At 35.8% G+C, this 23,047-nt stretch overlaps 1 protein-coding gene across 13 annotated transcripts in view; it reads left to right on the top strand.

Moving 5' to 3' along the window:
• WNK1 (WNK lysine deficient protein kinase 1) overlaps window positions 1–23,047 on the top strand; it is a 156,636-nt gene that overhangs the window by 87,450 nt on the left and 46,139 nt on the right. For all 13 annotated transcript variants that reach the window (XM_047741436.1, XM_047741425.1, XM_047741428.1 and 10 more), the window contains exon 5: window positions 21,286–21,374. In XM_047741436.1, the coding sequence (XP_047597392.1) occupies window positions 21,286–21,374 (89 nt within the window). The remainder of the gene's footprint in view (window positions 1–21,285; window positions 21,375–23,047) is intronic.

Below are 23,047 nucleotides of genomic sequence, written 5' to 3'. Positions count from 1 at the left end.
TTCTACTTCACTTGAACGAGTTGAATTTCCTTGCTATTTCTTTTTGGTATAAGAAGCTTTCATGATACCAGTTTGCTTATGAAAGCATATACAAATTCTTACTATAATCTTCGCTCTTCTTCATCTTTGTCTAAACACCTTTTTTAGTCAAGCCAGTCCTCTTTATTTTTTATTTTTATTTTATTTTTATTTTTTTTAAAGATTTTATTTATTTATTTGACAAACAGAGATCACAAATAGGCAGAGAGGCAGGCAGAGAGCGAGAAGAGGAAGCAGGCTCCCCGCTGAGCAGAGAGCCCGACGCGGGGCTTGATCCCAGGACTCTGGGATCCTGACCCGAGCTGAAGGCAGAAGCTTTAACCCACTGAGCCACCCAGGCGCCCTGCCAGTCCTCTTTATTATCTTGCACATCTGCCACATCCTTTCCTTTTTTCCTCTCCATTTGTACGTGCTATTTACCTTGTATGCATGCTCTTTTGCTATCCAGTCAGTTTTTATACTGGATTTAACAGACTTCCCCCACAAAATTTTATGTGATGGGCTTCACTACATAATGATTTTCACCTTTTCCAGGCTTCTCAACTGATCTCAATCATAGCGTTTTATTTGTAATTGATTATTTTATTTAGGAGTTCAAAAATTGAATTAATATAAAGCATTTAAAATGGTGCTTAGTATACAATAAGCACTATATATAGGTGCTTGCTGTTTATTTTTACTGCTTTATATTCTTCTTTAAGATTTGTAACCTTATCTCTACAAAGTATTTGTTTAATTCTGTCTTTACCTTTAGCACTATCCCAAATATAAAATAAGTCTCACATGCAAACACATGCTACATACCAAGTTCAGAGCCTGACATCAGATAATTAAAGATGAATAACATATATTCCCTGTCTTCAGAAAACTAGCTCCAATATAGAAGATAAATGTGTAAGCAAACATTTCTAATTACAGTATGCTGATAAAAGCTTATTAACTGTATGTCTTTTCTCCTTTGGAAAAATGACTATTCAGATCCTTTACTTGGTTTTTAATTGGGTTATTTGTCTTTTTATTACTGAGCTGTATGAGTTCTTCGTATATTCTGGATAGAAATCCTTTATGAGATAGATGATTTCCAATTATTTACTCCCATTCTGTCAGTTGAATTTTTTCTTAAAGATTTATTAATTTATTTGAGAGAGAGAGCCAGGGGAAGGGCAGAGAGAGTCAGAGAATCTCAAGTACACTCCATGCTGAGTGTAGAGCCCGACACAGGGCTCAGTCTCTTGATCCTGAGATCATGACCTGAGCCTAAATCAAGAGTCAGACACTTAACTGATTAAGCCACCTCAGACACCCCAGTTGTAATTTCTTAATAGTGTCATTATATTACTAGTGCCCTTTAGGACACAAAAGTTTTTCATTTTGATGAGGCCGAGTTTAATGTATATTATCTTTTGTTTTTCTCATGCTTTTGGTGTCATATCTAAGAATCCATTTCCAAACCTCAAGTCATGAACATTTACCCCTGTGTGTTTTCTTCTTGGAGTTTTATAGTTTTAGTTCTTATAATTAGATCTTTGTTTCATTTTGAGATAATTTTTGTATGTGGTGTGAGGTAAGGGTTTTAACTTGATTTCTTTTGCTTGTGACAACTATCCAACTGTCCCACTACCCTTTGTTGAAAAGACTATTATTTCTCCATTAAATGATTTCACCCTTGCTGAAAAGCAGTTGACCATAGGCACATGAATTTACTCCTGGACCCTCAATTCTGTTCCATGGATCTGTATATCTTGGCTTTATAGTAAGTTTTGAATTCGTTAAGTGTGAGTCCTTTTATTTATTCTTCAGGTTTCGGCTCTTCTTGGTCCTTTGCAACTCTATATAAATTTTAGAATCAGCTTGTCAATTTTTGTAGTTCAGCTGGGATCTGGTTAACTATGGCATTGAATCTGTAGATGAGTTTGGACACATGACAACCATCCTGAGTCTTCTAGTTCATGAACATGGGATGTTTTTCCATTTACTTAGATCTTTTGTAATTTCTTTCAGTGGTGTTTTATAGTTTTCAGAGTATAAATCTTCTACTTTTTAAATTATGTTTATTCCTGAATAATATATTTGGGGGGGGAATTCTATTATAAATGGAATTGAGTTTTTTATTTCAATTTTTGATTGTACATTACAAATACTATTAATTTTTGCATACTGAGTTTTGAAACTGACAAATTTACTTGAATTTATAATAGTTTTTTAGTAGATTCCTTAGGATTTTCTATATACAAGATAATTGAATCTGCAAATACAGTTCTTAAAAAAACATAAGGCTTGGCAAGTATGGGTATTTTACTTGTGAGAAAGAATTTAAAAAAAAAAAGGCTGACTCTTAGTTAATGAACAGAATTTAGGGATAAAGTTGAAAAAACAAAAGACTGGGTAGTGGTTGGTTTCTGGTAATTTTCTAATGTGAAAAAAGAGACCTATCTCTTGATACGTCATATTCCCCTCCCACGGTAATTACACAATCTGTATAAGAGAAGATAAACACATAGTTGTAAACTTTTTCAGTGAAATAACCAATAAGAGTTTATTTTTAAAAATTAACTATAGGGGCGCCTGGGTGGCTCAGTGGGTTAAGCCTCTGCCTTTGGCTCAGGTCATGATCTCAGGGTCCTGGGATCGAGCCCCGCATCGGGCTCTCCGCTCAGTGGGGAACCTACTTCCCTCTCTCTCTCTGCCTGCCTCTGCCTACTTGTGATCTTTGTCAAATAAATAAAATCTTTAGAAAAAAAAAATTAACTATAGAGGGGCGTCTGGGTGGCTCAGTGGGTTAAGCCTCTGCCTTCAGCTCAGGTCATGATCTCAGGGTCCTGGGATCAAACCCCACATCGAGCTCTCTGCTCAGCGGGGAGTCTGCTTCCCCCCCCCCAGCCTACTTGTGATCTCTCTCTCTCTATCAAATAAATAAATAAAATCTTTTTTTAAAAATTAACTATAGGAATAATAAGTAATTTTATAAGTGAATTATATGTATGTATGTATTTATTTATTTATTTATTATGTTTCCTAAGGGTAATTTGCCCTTTTTTTTAAAGTTGCCTGGGATTTTATTTCCTTTCATTAACTCTCCTGATTTTGCTAGAAATGACAGACTAGTTGACAAAATACTATACTAAAACAAATTTGAACCACCTACTTTTTTTAAATTAATTTTTTAAATTTTTGACCCACTTGTTTTGATAGGTCCATCAAATCCTTTTTTGAATTCAAATATGTGAATTTAGTCATCTATTGTATCATATTACATTAAGATACCTTACCACATCCACACATATTAATTTTTTTTAGCTAACTTTCAAGGAAGAGTTGAGATTTGAGGTATAGAGAGACACAGGAAACTGTATACACCTGAGGTATAAATTGGTTCACCAAGTATTTGAGCATAGGGAGCTGTTATAACAAAGGGCCACAAACTGGATGATTTAAATCGGCAGAAATATATTGTCTCACAATTCTGAGGCCAGAGGTCCAAAATCAAGGTTATAGCAAGGTCATGCTCTCTGACACGTGGAGGGAAGTACTTTTTTTGTTGCCTCTTACCTTCTGATGGTTAGCTAGCAATCCTTAGCATTTCTTGGCTTGCATCTGCAGCACTTCAGTGTCTGTCTCACATGGTGGTCCTTCCTCATCTGTCTATGTCTTCTCTTCTTAGAAGGACACCAGTCAGAGTGTATTAAGAGCCCTCCCCACTCTGGGGTTGTACTTGTAATTGCAATGATCTGTTTTCAAATAAGGTCAGATTCTGAGATACTGAGGGTTGGAATTTTAACATATCTTTTGGGAGGGCAAGAATTCAACCCATAATAGTTCATGCGTTCATCCAACAAATTTTTTTTTAGAAGATTTTATTTATTTATTTGAGAGAGAGAGACACAAAGCGAGAGAGGGAACACAAGCAGGGGGCATGGGAAAGGGAGAAGCATGCTTCCCACTAAGCCTGGAGCCCGACGATTTGGGGCTCAATCCCAGGACCCTGGGATCATGACCTGAGCTGAAGGAAGACACTTTACCACTGAGCCACCCAGGTGCTCCCAGCAAATATTTAAGTCTGCTCTGTTCCAGGTATTTTTCTAGATACTCGGTATTGAATATTCTTGTAAAACCCAAATCCTTGTCTCTTAAGAACTTGTTAGGGGAAGGAGAAAAGACAAGCCAGATAGTTACCATATGGTATATAAACAGTTATTCTAGGGATAGCTACTTAATGGAAGCATAAAAGAATGGTGCCTAATTGAGTTTGAACAGGTTGGGAAATGATATTAAGTAGGGAGAGACTAATAGTGTTGCATGTGAGAAATCTATAATTTGTATGTCTATAGAGTTTAGAAGTGGGAAAAGAAAGAAACAAAGGATAAGAGAAGAAAGGAAAGCTTAGACTATCCTCGAGCATTGGGAGAATGATTGCAGTACTTTAAGACTGGGCTCGGTGTCATAAGACACCTTTATAAATTAGAATTCAGTTAAGCTAAGTTGTTCTTTTTCACTTACCATTTATGAAAATAAATAATACAGAATAAATACGCATTGTAAAAATATATCCTCTTAAGAAGATAAGATGGATCTTGATCATTAATTTTGATTATAAGATTAAATATATAACTTTAAATTTTAAGGCTATAAAATTATAAATTTGCATATGGAATGATTTGTGTATTTTATTTACTAACTTAAAGCCTATTACTTTTATTCATTCTATTATACTCTAAACCAGGAATTAGTGAACTATGAACCATGGGCCAGATCTAGCTGGCTATTTTTGTATAACCCGTGACTTAAGAACGGTTTCTACATTTTAAGTGATTGGGGGGTAAAATTCAAAAGAAGAAAAGCAGGTCATGTCATGTGGGCATTTTAGTGTCCATAAATAAAGTAATAAAGTACAGCCACACTGATTTGTTTCTGTATTATCTTTGTCTGTTTTCACACATGACAATGGCAGAATAACTGAAACAGACTGTGTGGTTCTAAAAGATTAAAATATGTACTGTTTGGGCTCCTAACAGAAAAAAATTGTTGACTGCTATTCTAAACACACGTCACCAGAACTTCTTGAAAAAATTCTCCACTGAAGAGTTCTGTAAATAATTACTAATCTGTAAAAGTGGCAGTAATGTTCCTGTAATAGAATGCTTTTTACCTCTGTGCTTATAGTGGATAAGAGAATCTCAATGCAAGCAAGTAGCTACTTAAATTATTAGCTCTGAAAATTTGTGGGCATTCTCTTCTCTCTCTCAAAAGTAGAACTATCACTTTAATTCTGTGATGAAAACATAAGAGGTTTTAACATATAAGCATTTTTTCAGGGGCCATACTTATTACTGGTATTGGTCTTAGAAATAACATCTGCTTGAGGGATCATTCTGGATTTTAAACACAAAGGTTTATGAGCCAATATTTACTTGACAACAATGATAAATTTTTTTTAAATTGGTATTTATTTATTTGTCAGAGAGAGAATGAACAACAGAGGAAGCAACAGGCAGAAGGAGAAGCAGATTCCTCACTGAGCAAGGAGCTCGATGCAGGACTCAATCCCAGGATCCTGGGATCATGACCTGAGCTGAAGGCAGATGCTTACCCAGCTGAGCTACCCAGGTGTCCCTGAATGTTTTTTTCTTATATCAAACAGACTGGGTAGATGAAATACACATTAGATAGCCATGTATTTAAGCACTCTTAACATACCATCCTCCTTTGTTGGTCTTATAAATATTTCTCTTTTGAAAAGGGGGTAAATTTGTTATGTACCAGCAGAAAATGGCTCTGCTGTTTTGTAACCTGTTGTTAGAGACTCGAAATAGGTATTGACTGGGCTGTCTCTGTTATTTAGTGATAAGTCTCTCTGATTAATCTTGCAAATTAACTTACTTATTATTTCTCTAAATCAAGGTTGATATTGAAAATGTCTCAAGGGATCATGACTGAACCACCCAGGTCCCCTAACAAATGTATCTTTTTTTGCAGATGCAGATCCGAGCTCAAAATCCCCTTCTTAAATGAGTTTTTCATGTTAATGTAATAGAACTGAAAAAGGCCAATACCACTTTTCCATATTCTTAGTATAGTATGTAGCCTGTTTTCAGTTTTTCACCACGTTTTAAGAAAAAATTCATATACGGGGGTGCCTGGGTGGCTCAGTGGGTTAAAGCCTCTAACTTCAGCTCAGGTTATGATCCCAGAGTCCTGGGATCAAGCCGCGCATCGGGCTCTCTGCTCAGCATGGAGCCTGCTTCCCCCTCTCTCTCTCTCTCTGCCTGCCTCTCTGCCTACTTGTCATCTCTGTCAAATAAATAAATAAAATCTTTAAAAAAAAAAAAAGAAAAATTCACATACCATAAATTTATCACTTAACTAGTTTAAGATGTACAATTCAGTTTTTTAATATATTCATATTGAACCTTTCTGTCACCCCCAAAAAGAAATTCTGTACCCATTGGCAGTCACTCTCCATTCCCCCTTCCACTGAGGTCCTGTCAACCACTAATCTACTTTATGTCTCTGGATTTGATTTGCCTATTGTGGACATTTCTTACAAATGGAATCATATGATATAGGACCCTTTTGTGTTACACATTTTCTGTTACGTCTTTTGTATTATGCTTTGAAAACATTAGCAGAGTGTTTTCAGGGTTTACTCATGTTGTAGCATGTATTTCATTCTTTTCATCAGCATTTCATCCTTTCTTATGACTGAATAATATTCCATTGTATAACTGTACCACATTTGTTATGTTCGGCAAATTTTATTTCTTCCTCCTTTTCTCATTGTTAAACTGTTTGAACCTATAGCTACCGTCCCTTCTGGAGAGGGACTGGGAACAGAAAGGATGAAATGTATAATGTCTTAAAAGACATATATAATGTCCCAGAGCCTGATTTATCAAGTCTTTTTTTATACATATTCTGTTGATAGCATAGCATATGGAACATTGTAGGCACTTAGTAATATTTTGAAGAATAAATGATTGTTAACTAGAGGAATCCCAAATATAGTTGGTCAGACATTGTGTAGGTTTGGAAGTTTGAATTTACCTTGCAAAAGAGGAATGAAACATAAGGCCACCTTTGAAGTATTAACAAAATTATCCTAAAATGAAATTGAATCATAACAAGTAGAAACTGATACACATATAAAAGCAATACATATTATAGGACGAGTAAAACTATTTGGTACAAATAGAGCTGGAAACAATGACTTTAATAATTAGAAAAAATCAAAATTCCAGGATATGAAGTATATTCAAGAAAGCCATCTATACACATACTTTTCCATTGATTCTCAAATCTCTTATTTGTAATTTTTTAAAAAGATTTATTTATTTATTTTAGAGAGAACGAACAGGAGGGGCAGAGGGAGATAGACTCAGGCAGACTCTGTGCTGAGTGTGGAGCTGAATGTAGGACTCATCCCAGGACCATCAGATCATAGCCTGAGCTAAAACCAAGAGTTGGATGCTAACCAACTATGCCATCCAGGCGCCCCTCATAGTTGTAATTTCTAAACAACTATTTTATAAGTAACTCTTTCCGTTACGAGGCTAGGTCTGTATTTTGTTGAAGTATGTCACCATTATTTTTAACACTGTGATCACTTGCACTTTCTTTTCTGAGATTTCATAGGGAAAACCAGATAATAATTTCACTTATTTTTTTTTTTTAAATATTTATTTATTTATTTATTTGACAGAGAGAGAGAGAGATCACAAGCAGGCAGAGAGGCAGTCAGAGAGAGAGGAGGAAGCAGGCTCCCTGCTGAGCAGAGAGCCTGATGCGGGGCTCGATCCCAGGACCCTGAGATCATGACCTGAGCCGAAGGCAGCGGCTTAACCCACTGAGCCACCCAGGCGCCCCAATAATTTCACTTATTAATACCTCAAATGTTTCCGGCCACCTGGGTGGCTCAGTCGGTTGGGTGGCTGCCTTTGGCTCACATCATGATCCCAGGATCCTGGGATTAAGCCCCACAACAGGCTCCCTGTTCGATGAGCAGCCTGCTTTTCCCTCTCCACTGTTTGTGCTCTCTTACACTCTGTCTCTCTCTTTCTCTCTCTCAAATAAATGATGAAATCTTTAAAAAAAACAACAACAACAGGGACGCCTGGGTGGCTCAGTTGGTTAAGCGGCTGCTTTCGGCTCAGGTCATGATCCCAGAGTCCTGGGATGGAGTCCCATATCGGGCTCCTTGCTCAGCAGGGAGCCTGCTTCTCCCTCTGCCTCTGCCTGCCACTCTATCTGCCTGTGCTCACTCTTGCTCTCTCTCTCTCTCTGACAAATAAATAAATAAAATCTTAAAAACAACAACAACAAAAAAAACCCTCAAATGTTTCAGGCAATTCCTGATTCATGAGAACTTTATGATTGAGACCCATCATTTTCACTTTTAAGAGCTATAGGTTTCCTTCACTATCCATAAGCAGAGCATTCCTGTGTAATCTTTTATTAGTTGCAAAGGCATAAAGTGAAAGAATTTATATTAAAATATTTTGAGTACTTTCAGACCCTGAAAATAACCACTCTCAGGCTTTTTTCTAATATCTTAGGACATATCTTGCTAACAAACACATAAAATAAGTCAAGATAAAGCACAGGTGTTCATAGGCACAATTCAAAGCTATAGTATCTTGATGCTGAATGTAGCTCCCAGGGGACAGAGCTTGGCATTGCCATTCTTGCTGCTCAGGGTATATACTGTGTCTTTACTGGCTCACTGCAAAATAAGCCCTGAATTCTGTTTTCACTTTTTGGCCTTTTTCATAAAAGCAAAAGTTCTCTTTGGTTTTCTTTTGGTTAGTGAAAACAGGTACTAATGTAGGTCTTTCATAAAAGCAAAGTGGCATAATACAAACTTTCAAAAAGCAGGGATACCTATTCCTTTAGATTTCTTGAGTGAAGGGACTTACATGCTAATGCTAATTAAAAGAGGGAGGAGCTCAGCAATTGTTTTCTTTAACCTAGAGGAGACTAAATAAAAAGGAAGAAAAATCATAATTGATGATAAAGAACTTGATAAGTTTATACAACATTGCAAAGGCCTGTAGAGGTTTGAGAATCTATCCATTAAAATCTTTTGAGGAGATTAAGATAGCAGCTACTAGACTTGAATGATTTAGCTCAGTGGCTGTCAGACTCTTTTTATCAGGACCCTTTTATACTCATAAAAATTACTGAAGACCCCAAAGAGCTTTCATTTGTGTTATATCTATTTTACCATATTAGAAATTAACACCAAATTTTATATATTATATATTTATATATTTTATATATTATATATTGATTAATAATATAAAAAGCCCAATATATGTTGACATCAATAACATTTTCGCAAAATACGATTTTTTCCAAAACTAATTTTAAAGATTTAGTGAAAAGAACAGCATTTTTACATTTTTGCAACTGTCTTTAATGTCTGGTCGGAAAGAAGACGGTTGGGTTCTTGTATCTGTTTCTGTATGAAATCAATTACAATATTTTTTATTTGGTTGAAATGTATAAAGAAAATCTGGCCTAATGCAGATATGTCATTGGAAAAGAGACACCCCATAGATCCTCTGATAGAGTTTTGAATACTATACGCTGAGAGCCTCTAATTAGATCTTTGCTATGCAAAGTGTAGTTCCCAGATGAGCAGATTTGGTATCCTAGGGCACTTGTTGAAAATGTAAAATTTCAACCCCATCCCAGACAAATCAGATCAAAACCTGGCATTTTACGATATCCAAAGATGATTCATGTGTATATTGAAGTTTGAGAAGTGTGAGTGGAAACAGTGATCACCTCAGATCCTTTCTAATTATGTGTACCATAGACTAAATAATATAATACCAAAACGTTAACTGAAAATTACTATTCTGTCATTCATGAAACCTTTTTATTAACATTATAAGTAACCAGACTGATTTAGAAATTTTACCCTATTTAATTACATTTTTTTTCTGACTTATTTAGGAATTGCTTTTTTAAAAGCAAAATAATAAGTCAAGCTGTAGAAAAGATGGAATAAAAAGCTTGAGGAGTTCTTTAAATCAGTTGGAACTGTGTTAGACTTCTTAGTTTCTAGGGACTTCTGTATGACTCAGTTAAGCATGTGACTCTTGATTTTGGCTCGTCATGATTTCAGGGTCATCGGATTGAGCCCTAGCGTGGAGCCCACTTAAGATTCTCTCTTTCCCTCTTCCTGTCCCCATCCCCCACTCTAGAACGCACCCATGCTTAATTTTCCTCTCAGCTCTGAAAATTTAGTTCTGTATTATCTATAGTCCCTTATTCTGTCCTATCAGTCATTATATTTCTTATCTGGGAAATGTCTTGATTTCACCAACCTCCATCCCCATCTTCTGGCTTCCAATGAAGAATTAAAAATGGCTGTGTCCTTTTTTAGTTTTCTAAAGTTCTCTCATGTTTTGGGTGCTAAGATGAACATGGGGGATTGAGGTAAATCCCTAGCTTATACAATGATTTATGTAATTATATAAACAGTCAGTGATGACTGTTGTGATGAAATACCTCTTGAGTCTGCCTTGGATATAAATTTAACTAATTTTTTTTTTTTTTTAAGTAAATGTTAGCATCCCTGCCTAACTATTACACATTTATAAAGGAAGCGTGCTTGGTTATCTATTGAGAGATCATAGGCCTCCCTAATGCAAATTCCCCCCCACCCTTTCATTCCCTTACCACCACCACCACCATACAATGCCCTTATCGCTCCATATTTCTGGTTTCCATCCCAGATCTACTATGTATACCCTATTAGTAATCAGTAAACATTGAAGTAGTAATTACACTAAAGCAGATGGATTTTATAGACGTAAAGAAGTAGGGTATTTGATCTCCTTTAGAGGGTCAAAGACAGTATTCCTGAAAAAGTAAGTTGAGAACTTTATTGGCCCCCCTGTCACAGAGGTGGTGAGACAAATTTTATATGAAGTAATTATCAGTAGCTTCAGCGCCCTGGCACTTTTTATCAGAAATATTTTAGCATTCTTGGAAGAAAGTCATGCCAGTATCATTCTTCTGTGTTCCCATCATATTCTACCTCTGTTTTATTAAAATAATAATTATTATTTGATATTAACTGTTGTCCCCCCTGTTAGAACTGAGCCCTTCAAGGACAGGTTTCTTTTTTCCTCTGTAGATCAGTCCACTATTATATGTCGGACCCTGCACCATCTGCAGTGGTGCACTGTCATACAAATATGTGTGATAGCAATGTAAATATTAATAAATATACATCCTTTTGTACCAGACCTTGCATAAAACACTTTGCAACTCTTCCAACAACCTGGAGTGGGAAGTGAGTAATTGCTACTCTTATCAACGTTTTGTAAATAAAGGTCTGAAGCCCAAGAAGGCTAGCCCAAGATTACATATCTAGAAGACAACAGAGCATTCTGTTATTTCTGTTATCTGATCCCAGATCCTGTGCCCATATCAAAATACTATATGAATCTATATGTTGTGCTTATCAAAATACTATACTGAATCCAGGTCAATTACAGTGTCAATCTGTGACCTAAAGTTATTTAAACCTGTCTGTGTAAGTGCTGATTTGGAGGGGGTAAATGTACACTGTGGCTTAACAATTATGTTCTATAGTGCACTGATAAGAAATTGTTACTTGTCATTGTCTGTACCTGCAGTTTTTTCAGGTCTGTACCTGAAATGTTACTTGCTCAGAGAGGCTTTCCCTGCCCACCCTCTCTAAAATATTTTTCAGTGCATACACACTTTATTTCTGTTCCTTTTATTATTTTCTTTATGGCTTTTTTTTTTAAAGTATTTATTTATTTGACAGACAGAGATCACAAGTAGGCAGAGAGGCAGGCAGAGAGAGAGAGGAGGAAGCAGGCTCCCTGGGGAGCAGAGAGCCCGATGCGGGACTCAATCCCAGGACCCCGAGATCATGACCTGAGCTGAAGGCAGAGGCTTAACCCACTGAGCCACCCAGGCACCCCTTTATGGCTTTTATCACAGCCTTACAGTATTCATCTAAAACCCCAATTAGAATACAAATTCTGTGAGTTGGGGTTTTATTTGTCTTGTTCTTTGCTCTATTCCTAGTGTTTAGAGACTGACAAGTCATAGAGCTCAGATTTTGTGAAATGAATACAGAATTGTAGGGAGTGAAAGCCAATTTTACGTTGCCTATGGAGGTGTCTGGAGTTGTGTCTCCTTAAATTTAAATCCCAGCCATGTCATTTCCTAGCTGTGATACCTTGAGTAAGTTATTTAACTTCTCTGAACAGAAGGGGTTTATGAGGATTAAATGAGAAATGTATGTAGAACATAGCCACGTGCCTGACATATAGTTAATCAATCCGTGCTTAGTAGGTATTGCTGTTGTTAGCATTAACATCATTATGACATGCTTAGTAGTGTAATAAGTTGTCTCTTGTTCCATTCTTTATCCAGTGACATTCAGTAATTTGCAGTTATTAAAGTGTGTTTAATGAACTTAAAATAAGTCAAGTTTTAGAACAGAATGAATGAGCTAATGTTTATTTTTAATCTTGCTTCTTGCCAGTAACCTTGGAAAGTGCTTTACATATACTATCTTATTTTTATCCTGGTAAGTAGGTAAATCTTCATTTCACAGATAATAGAATCAGAAGTTAAGCGTTTTGTCCCAAGGACATGAAGAAGAAATAGTAGTAATAATAATAGCAGTAGTGGTGCTGATGGTAGTATCAGAAATCAGGTATCTCTAACATGACATTAATGCAAACCTTAAAATTTTTTCTTGGCCTGTTTTTGCTTTTTAAACTTTTTTTTAGACCTCAATGGGAAAAAAAAATCTGAGCATAAAAAAATTAGGGTACACGGGCAGCATAAGGCTGTTATTATAGGTTTGAGCCCAATAGAGAGGGCTCATGATCCCTGTTTAAAGGAGAAAAACTTCAGTTATCTTGAAAATCTGCCATTGGTAATGAGAAAATCCGAGTAAGAGTAGTAATGTCCTTAGCACAATTTTTGTCTGCTCTTAAAAGAATAGAAACTACAGTAAGCAACGGCATCAATTTTTTATATGAAGGATAGTGTACTTGAGGTTGGAGCCACACACAAGCTTTCATATATCCAGAGAATAATGAGCCTTGGGGAATCATGAGGTAAACTAATTTCCTTTGATTGAACTAGCTAGATTTGGTATAGAGTTTGAAGAGGTTTGTTTTCCAATGGGATCATAAGGTATGTTCAAATTCCTGTAAACTAATGATTCATACCAGTAAGAATCTGGCTGAATCCAGCCTCATAACAACCAAGTTAGAAATAATGGGGAATTTTAATTACTTTGTTTGTGTAATTTGACTTTGTCACTGATTCTATTAGCCATTGGATTGCAAGGTTTGAACATTCTGTCTGGGAAAAACAGAATTAAAGCAGTTAGGGTGAAATTCCTTTTAGTTTTTTATATAACAGATTACAGTTCACTCTATTTTTTTTTATAGAAACAAGTGAGGCTGATTCCTGATTAGATAGTGTTTGAAAAATTGAGGGAAACTTTGTATTTTTTTCTTTAGCAGCTGGAATTTTTTATGCGATCTCAGAGTTCTAAATCCACTGGAATTAGCTGAAAAATGGTTCCTTTATAAATTTTATTCCTGTTATCATCCAATAAATTTGAATTCTGCGTGTAAAAAAAAAAAACTTTGTGCATCATGGGCTCTAAGGAGCATTTTGCATGATTTTCAGAGGCATTCCATTATTGTGATTTGATTAATTTTAAAGGTTCTTAATCCATCTGTTAATCTTAAACCAAACAGTTCTGATCATCATTGTTAATGTTTTAGGTACTAAAGAACAGTTGTAAAATTCTTATTTCAGAATTTCTCAGAAAGCTTGGGCTTTTTATACTCACTGAATGTTGGTCTATAATTCATAAGGCATTAGACTTTAGAATAAAAACCAGTGGGATTGGGGGCACCTGGGTGGCTCAGTGGGTTGAGCTGCTGCCTTCGGCTCAGGTCATGATCTCAGGGTCCTGGGATCGAGTCCTGCATCGGGCTCTCTGCTCAGCGAGAAGCCTGCTTCCCTCTCTCTCTCTCTGACTGCCTCTCCATCTACTTGTGATCTCTCTCTGTCAAATAAATAAATAAAATCTTTAAAAGAAAAAAGAAAAAAAAAACCAGTGGGATATAGAGAGATGGTTTCTATATTTAAGTTCATTATAAATAACTAACATGCCAAAAGATTCATATATAGATGCTTTGTAGTTGCTGCCTTCTCATTATATATGATTTGTGGTATACCTTAAAAGAAGTGTAGAACTCAGTTGGCTAAAAAAGGGAGGAGTAGGAAGAGTATTCTTGTCAGTGAAAATGTGCACTAAGTACTTGGTGAACAAGTAACCAGTTTGACTGGACTTATTTTGGGGAGATAAGAGTAGAGAAGAAGGTGGAAGTTGGATTGTGAGGGTTTTTCACACCAGATTAAGGAAATTAAGAAGGACTGTAAAGTGGACTGAAGTGACATTGAACTAGGCATGGTCTCTAGTATTTGCTTTACCATTGATGAGGCCCTTACCCACAGAAACAGACTTTTATTCTAGATTCTGAAGATAATACAGTGTATCTGGCAGGTATCTAATAATGACTAGAGTAGGCTACATGTGATACTCCACAGATGCCAGTTGAATTAATTAGTTAATTCTAGCTTTAACATGGCATTAATCTCTCTGGGCTGAAAATTGTCTCATTTGAACAAGTAGGAACTCTTAGTCTTCCTAGGTCTGTGATCCCATGGCCATCTTTAGATATGGAGAACTTTTAACCAGTTTTGAGTAGTGTGGTGTGAGTTGAATGATGTCAGGTGACTGGAAATAGCTAAATGTTAGTTGATTAAATGAAGCCAGATGACTGAGCTGGCCACAAAATAAAATACAAATAGGAGATGGAGAGAATGGAAAGAGTGAAGCTCATCTTAAATTGGTTAAGTTTAAAGAGGTGACTGGACTTTGGTGGTCACAATTGTTAAAAGAAGCAATGACTTTAAGAGGTAACAAAGAAATGAGTAAAAATCTAATTTTGCCTGGCCAGAGATCTTTGACTATTGGAGGGACAGTTAGGAATGCTAGTAGCAGAAGTGTTTACCAGTTGCTTTTTTATCTTTGTTTTAAAGAGCTCATAGAGAAAAATAGTACTTAAATATTTTGGGAGAAGCATCTAAAAATGACTTTTCTATTCTGAATCATGAAAATAGGGATGGTACCATTGAAAGAAATGAGGAAATGTAGAGAAAAACACTGACTTTAAGAGGAATTAGAGCTGAGATGTGTTAACTGTTGTCCATATGTGGATGATATTTTTATTGTATATGTTGAAGATTCTTATTTTGAATATAGAAAAGACTGGTCTTTATAGATCTAGATATTTGTGCCTGTATTATACCTTCGTCCAAAAAAAGTTATCTCACTGTGGTTTTATGTGTTGCCCAGCAGTTTTAAAAGCCAGGCAACAAATCACCTGTTTTCTAGCTCTTTCATTTTCATTTAGCTAGGTCCTAAGCAGGCTTACTCAAACATTTACGTTAAAAGTAATGCTGGACCACATTTATTGTATTTCTGACCAATACCTGACATTTTAGACTACCTACTTAGTAATGATGAATTGTGTTGAACCAGAGATCAATGGCAACTACTTTGAGGTGGCTTGTTAGAATTAGTAGTCATTAGAAAAAAAAATAGTTATTTCTAGCCTTTAGAGTAGAAGTCTTCCTACCAAATAGCTTCTAAGCTCTTATCTTATATTACTGTTACTGAATAATTAAAGCCTTAATACCCACTGTCTTGATGGGAATTCCAGCTTACCACATTACAAGGGATAGACTTTATTCTGTTACCCATACTGACAGTGCACTTAAAGGTGCTTTTTCTGTCATCTTTGTTAATGCCATGAAGAAAAACCTTTCCTTAATCACTAAAGTAGTAGTTATTTGGGTCCATGAGATCTTCCTGGTAAATGCAAATATCTTTAGTTGTAAATGCACAGTGAGGCTTTCAATAGAAGGAAAGGGAGAAGAGTAAATTCTTACCAATTTTATTTACTAATTCACAGCTGTTTTTTTTTTTTTTAATCTACCATGAGAGAGTAGTAGGGCTTTAATATCATCTCTTTCAAGTAGGTAAACATTTAAATTAGGTAATTTAGGTAAACTATTACCCACAGTTTTCAGCTGAGTTTAAGGGATATGGCCCAGGTTGCACACACAGACTTGGTATATGAGAAGTAGACCTGAGAACCCCTCTGGTATTGTGATTTCTTTGAACAGTGTTCTTTTGGCTACATATTCAGAGTTTACATTTTGGTTGTTGAGCCATTTTTCCTTTAAAAACATAGTTCGAACATGATTAGGGGTGAGGGAGTGTTTCGATAAATAGATTGCTAGTGTGGGTTTTGATGTCAAGGAGGCAGAACCTGTGAACATAATGGGTGGAGCTTTGACCAAGTAAAAATCTCATTTTGCTTGTCCTGGGATCCATTGTTCTTGGAGGGAAAGTAGGAGCAGGAGCAGAACAGTTTCCCTGCTGTTCAGCATGTAGGTTTGTTTAAAGGGCCAATCTAGGACTATTGGCTGAGCATAGTTAAACTCATGTCTGAGAGTTGGAGAAACATGGCTAATGTTAAACTAGAAGCTGTGCTTCAGTCTGATTTTGATGTCTGCCTTGCTTATGCTGTAGGCTAATTTACTGTTAATTTTCATCTTATCAGTTCCCCCCCTTTTTTCTAACTATAAACAAGTCTATTTTGCCTTTTGTGATGGATTTAACAAAGAAAGACTTCTGCTCAGTGTTTGTCATCGTAAATTCTCATTGCTGCTGCTGCCCTCAAAAGGATTGTGTAAATGAGGTGGGTAAGAATTTCGAATATGTACAAAAGGTATATTATAGCCATTTGGTAATATATGTAGCAATATTAAACTATTTACTTTAGAATGTTTTTTAAAATATGTGAATTTTTGTGGTTAACTTTCACTACATTTTGTATGAGGAGGAAGGAGGCTTTTCTCAATTCTAAATGGTTAGGAAAATTTTTACTTTTGTGAAAATACAAATAAATGTTACTCTGACACATTTGAAACCTGAACTTTTCAGAAGCAAGTGCAGGGGCACGTGGGTGGCTCAGTCATTAAACTTCTGCCTTGGACTCCGGTCCTGATCCTGGAGTCTGGGATTGAGCCCTGCATCTGGCTCCCTGCTCAGCGGGAAGCCTGCTTCTCCCTCTCCCACGTCCTCTGCTTGTTTTCCCTTTCACTGTGTCTCTGCCTCTGCCTCTGCCTCTCTGCCTCCCTCTCTCTCTCTCTCTCTCTGTTAAATAAATTAATAAATAAAATCTTTATTTAAAAAAAAAAGTGCTGACCATTTTAAGAGCTAGAATATTGAACCAGAAAATATTATATTATGACTCACTTTTATTTTTTCAGCAGATTAGTTGGCAAACCATAAGTATAAGAATTAAAAGAAAAACTAAGTGTATAAGACTCATATACGTCTTTTTTATTTTTCTTAGTTCAAATCAACATTTTGTAAACAATTATATCAGCTCTTAATATGACTTTGGACAGAGCCACAATTGTTTTCTTTTTTTTTTTTTTTAATACTCTAAAATTGCACAGAAGTGGCCTTTGTTTTAAGAGAATACATAATTTTGTGTAAACTCAGAAGTAAATTGATATACATTAGATGCTCAAGAAGTACTTTTGTTAAGTGCCACTTAACATGCTACTCCCATGTCAAAAAAAAACATAACAGCATGATATGCCTAAAGAGAGATCCTATGAATTACAAAAGTAAGCAAGAATATTTCTAGAGCCAGTGGGTTGCTGGCTGTAGAAGAATGGGGTAAGAGGGTATGTCTCTAACCAGATTTTTCTTATGTGTAAAATATTAGCCTAACTTATCTACCTTAGTACTCTTTTCTTCTGTTTTGTGTTTTTAAATCATTCAGAATAAGTGAGCAAAACTTTGCCTTTACTGGTCAGAACTGGACTAGAATAGTACTTAGTGGGGTCAAATCAGGAAGTAAAGGAAAGAGGGGACATTAGGAGGATTTTAAAGGCTCCAAGTTGATCATCTTTGTTGAAGTATATGAACTAAAAGGGGAAAAGATTAAGACAGAATTTTATATTACCAAATATTTTTTCATCATTACTTTGGTGCTTAAAATCATGTTTTAAAATCATGTTTTAGAGTAATTTTGGATCATTTTTTAATTTAAAAAATCATTAGTTACCAAAAATATTTTTAAATATATTGAGTTCTTTCATTTCTTAAGAATAAGAAGCCTGTAAGTATGATAATGTATCAAAATCTGTACTTGTTTATTTTAAGCAGCTTTCTCTTATATGTCCCAGATAACTTTTCTGTAGGTCACTTTCAGGGTTAATGAGGTTTCATGCTCATTTTTACATTTTGAGGGTCATTTTCAGTATACAATCCTCATATATTCTTGCTTCTTGAATGATTCAGAAGCCAGATATTTTGATAATCCTGGCTTCTGGATGGTAGCTGACTGGTAGCTGAAATTTCTTCTACCTTTTTCCTTATCTAAGTGAGTAACAGTAAACTGCATTAATCTTTTAATACTATCTGCTGGTAAGGTGTATCTCAGTTTTATTGGCTCCCTTGGTACCTGAAATACATTTTTTAAGTTGGCAGTGGCATCAGAATGTTACATAGCATTGGTATGGAATTTTCTATATTTGAGTCTTGGATAGGTTAGGAAAGCAACTTGACCTAGTAGATGTGATTCACAGTTGCTGGTTTTGCTGTTATGACATTATATAGCTCATTTGTTCAGCTAGTAGAAATTCCTGTTTGTAGAGCAGTGAATGTAAATATGTTTGCATGGGTAGGATTAACAAAAAGTATTACTTTTTTTTTTTTTTAAGTATTATTTTTAACGATAACAAAGGTTGAAAGTAGGTTCACTATAGATCTTGGTGATTCTTTTTCCAAGAGAATTCTTTGGTTCCTTTTAGCCCTAAGCTTTCTGATCCTTAGAGATTGCCTCTGAGTTCAAAAGTGGCCTTAGATCAGCAAACTTAATTCAGAGAGCTTTCAATCTAGATACTACATCTGATTCTAGCTGCCATGAATATAAGTTGTACAGATACTATCCCCATTTGCTAGACAAGGAATCTGAAATCATCTTTCCAAGATGCCTATAAATCAGAACAGGAAAGTCTTTTAATATAATCAATGCATGTGTGTTTTATTCATATGTCGTCTTACTGCCAGAAGACTAAACTGCATTCCCCTAAAATATATACGTTTATAGAAAAAACATTTCTCCTAATCATATTCTATATTCTCTTTAGCCATTTTCCTGTAATACTTGAGTTGTCTTTACCTGCAAAGGCCAAATATGTATAAGTGTTCCAATTTTACAAGATAACATTCTTTTAGATAATTCTTGCCAATAGTGTTCTGCAGACTTAATATGAGGTATTTTAGATTGCTCTTTACATTATGTTTATAAATAGCATCTTTAAAGTTTGTTTTTACACAGTTTTACATGTTTGTTGTAGAACATTAAAAACAAACATAACACAAAATCTCCAGTGTTTTTACTACCAGAGGACTTTTAGACTGTGTCATCCACTTTTTTCTTAAAACAGTTCATATTTTCTAAAGCCTTAGTCTGAAATACCATACCAGTTTGCTCAACTAAAGCAGCTTTTTAGCTTCAACAACATTATTTTCTTGTTCTCATTAGAATTATTGTATGACGACAAAGACCAGTTGGGAAAACTTAGCTGGATTTGAAAAATAAGAAGATTGAGGAAAATTGTGACCTTTTAGTCAGTACTTAGAAACTAACCTTTAAAGGACGCCTGCTTGGCTCAGTCAGTTAAGCATCTGCCTTCGGCTCAGATCATAATCCCAGGGTCCCACATTGGGCTCCCTGCTCAGTGGGGAGCCTGCTTCTCCCTTTGTCCCTCTTCTGACTTGTGTGCATGCGCTCTCTCTCGCTCGCTCTCTGTCTGACAAATAAATAAATAAAATCTTTTTTAAAAAAGAAAGAAACTAACCTTTTAAATGCATGGATTTAACTTTAGGGCCAGCCCTACTGGCAGTTTCTTGGTGTAGAAAGTTAGCCCTAGAGATAGAGGTAGAATCTTCTAAATCAGGGGTTTTGAATAATGCAATTAAAAAATTGAGAATTATCCCATCACAACTCCAGTATTTAAAGACTTTTTAGTACTAACCATTTGATGCATTTCATTTCCATCTATGAGAGGTTATATGCATTTCTGTGATTTACCAAATTATTATCACTAATTCTGATTTAATCTATCTTATCACTGAGACTGTAGATGATTAAACTTTATACTATATTCTAACTTTTCTAGTCCCTCTCCCTTATTTCCCATTCCTTGTGTTTTATGTGTTTAGAGACCTACAGTGCTACTTGGGCAGTATATTAGTGCAGCTGCATCAATCCATGTGGTTACTTAGGGTGGGTAGAGAAAATGAGACGTTTTTCTCCATGTCACCTTTCAAGAGTATTTTGTTACATCTTACATATATTTTCCACACATTGATGAAATTTTTATTTGCAAAAAAATTTATGAAGATTCTAAAATACTTCTAGAATACTATATCGTATTATATATTATAGTGGTATTGAGTTTTCTTCTGAAATTAATTAGAAATCATCTTTTATTTGAGTCTATCACTTTTCATTTTATGTTTCATATGTACAAGACAATTTGTTCTTTTATCATGCCAAACCAATCCAAATCCTTAACTCCTGTACTTGTTGAGTTTGTTGGAGTACTGTGGTAATAGAATACCTGCCAAATTAAGCATGTGAATTCATGCCCATTCATGGATTCACTATTCAAAGTAGTTAAATACTGTGTTGATTAATGTGTTAAGGAACAAGGCTGCACAAAAGATCTAACCTTTTAGAACACTTGGGCCTTCTCTTTAGCCAGTAACTTCCTTTACCTGAAACACAGCAGAAGATAGTGACAATAGCCTCAGTTTTTCCATACTTATATGTGGAGCCCATGGAAGTAAGTGACCGCACTATCTAACTGTTCCTTGTTTTCTTATGGGAGCTAAATTGCCACTACACAACTCTGTCCCTGCAGTGGACCAGCTCCTATAGGCAAATCAGAAAAAAACCAGGATGGTGAAAAGACAATCTAATAGAACCTTAAGAGGCAATTCAGAATCAAAGTTCAAAGAACTTACCTTTATTGATCTGTTTCTGTTGCTATTTTCATGTTTCTCAGGGGGTAAAGCCAGCCAGTTTTGACAAAGTAGCAATTCCTGAAGTGAAGGAAATTATTGAAGGATGCATACGGCAAAACAAAGATGAAAGGTAGGTTGCCACTTTGGACTTAGGTATTGCCTAAAAACCTAAGATGTAATGATATCCTCTGAATACAATATTCAATCTAAAGTGTATTTAATACTTTACTTGTGGTTAATTTCTCTATTTATGTCATGTAAATATCTTTAAAAGTAGAGTTCTGGGAGTGCCTGGCTAGTTCAGTCAGTAGGACATGCTACTCTTGATCTCAGGGTGGTGAATTCAAGCCCCACGCTGGGTGTAGAATTTACTTAAAAAATAAAATAGGGGCACCTGGGTGGCTCAGTTGTTAAGCGTCTGCCTTCAGCTCAGGTTCTGATCCCAGGGTCCTGGGATCCAGCTCTGCATAGGGCTCCCTGCTCAGCAGGAAGCCTGCTTCTACCTCTCCCACTGCCTCTGCTTGTGTTCCCTCTCTCACTGTGTCTCTGTTGGTCAAATAAATAAATAAAATCTTAAAAATAAAATAAAATAGGGGCGCCTGGATGGCTCAGTGGGTTAAGCCTCTGCCTTCAGCGTGGGTCATGATCTCAGGATCCTGGGATCGACCCCACATTGGGCTCTCTGCTCAGCAGGGAGCCTGCTTCCGGCCGCTCCCCCACCCCCGCTGCCCTGCCTGCCTCTCTGCCTACTTGTGATTTCTGTCTGTCAAATAAATAAATAAAATCTTTTTTAAAAAGAAGAGTTCTGTCCATTTAAGATAGAATTGAGATTTGATAGAGTGAAATGTAAAAATGTGATATTGTAGAGTTTAAGTGAACCAGAACCACCTTGAACATAGCTGTTATATTCAGTGAGACCTACTTATAAAACATAAACTACTTATAAAGCATTAGCATGATTTATAAAACTCATTAGGGTTCAGTCTCTCTCTAGCCAGATCTATTGCTTAGTTCTTTACCCCTTGAATTCTATAAAAGGTGAAATAAAATCTTGGCTTTTTAAAATCAGCAACTACACATCTTGATTTGCTGTCATTATGCCAGAATTGAAGAGCAAAACATCAGCATTCCTTTCAGTAAAAAGAGACACCTTTGCCCAAAGCTTAGGAGGAGATTTGGCTTAGTCATTTGTACTAACAGGACTTTTCTCAGAGGAGTGGCAAGTATCTGATCTGTCATATAGCTGATTCATCACCCGCTAGGCATGGCAAAGATCCAGTGTCTGTTTTTAAAAAGTAATCTACCCTTACCATCCCCACTCACTTTCCAAAAAAGAAAAAGTAGACTAGCAAGTATAAATATAAATTGTAAATTGAGCATAATCTACCTCCTGAACAATGTGAGTGATAAGGTGTATCAACCAAATTAAAGAATTCAGTATCTTCACTTCTCCAGTCTCATACTCTTTTCATAACTTTGTTATTTGGAAGAGCTTAACATCATGATCTTTAAGGCTGTTTAGTAGAAATTTAGTTTGGGTTTCTAATTTTATACACAATGTTTGGAAAGGAGAGTCCTTCATCTCTCTTAAGAACTTTTTTTTACTATAAACAAAGGAATATTTGTTTCCAGTCTTAGAACATACTACTCTGTTTCTTTTCTGGATGGTACAGTTTACTAGATTACTGGTACTTTGAAACCATTTATCTAAAGATTATTCTACAGTCAGACTTCTTGCCTATTACACAAATTGTTGAACAAGGAATTAAAAGAGAATTTATTGTGGTAAATAAAGTTGTAGTA

This window comes from Lutra lutra, chromosome 8 (assembly GCF_902655055.1).
Source record: "Lutra lutra chromosome 8, mLutLut1.2, whole genome shotgun sequence".
In the NCBI taxonomy this organism is placed as follows: domain Eukaryota; kingdom Metazoa; phylum Chordata; class Mammalia; order Carnivora; family Mustelidae; genus Lutra; species Lutra lutra.
Note: the sequence above shows the minus strand (reverse complement) of the source record. Positions and strands in the feature narration are given on the sequence as shown.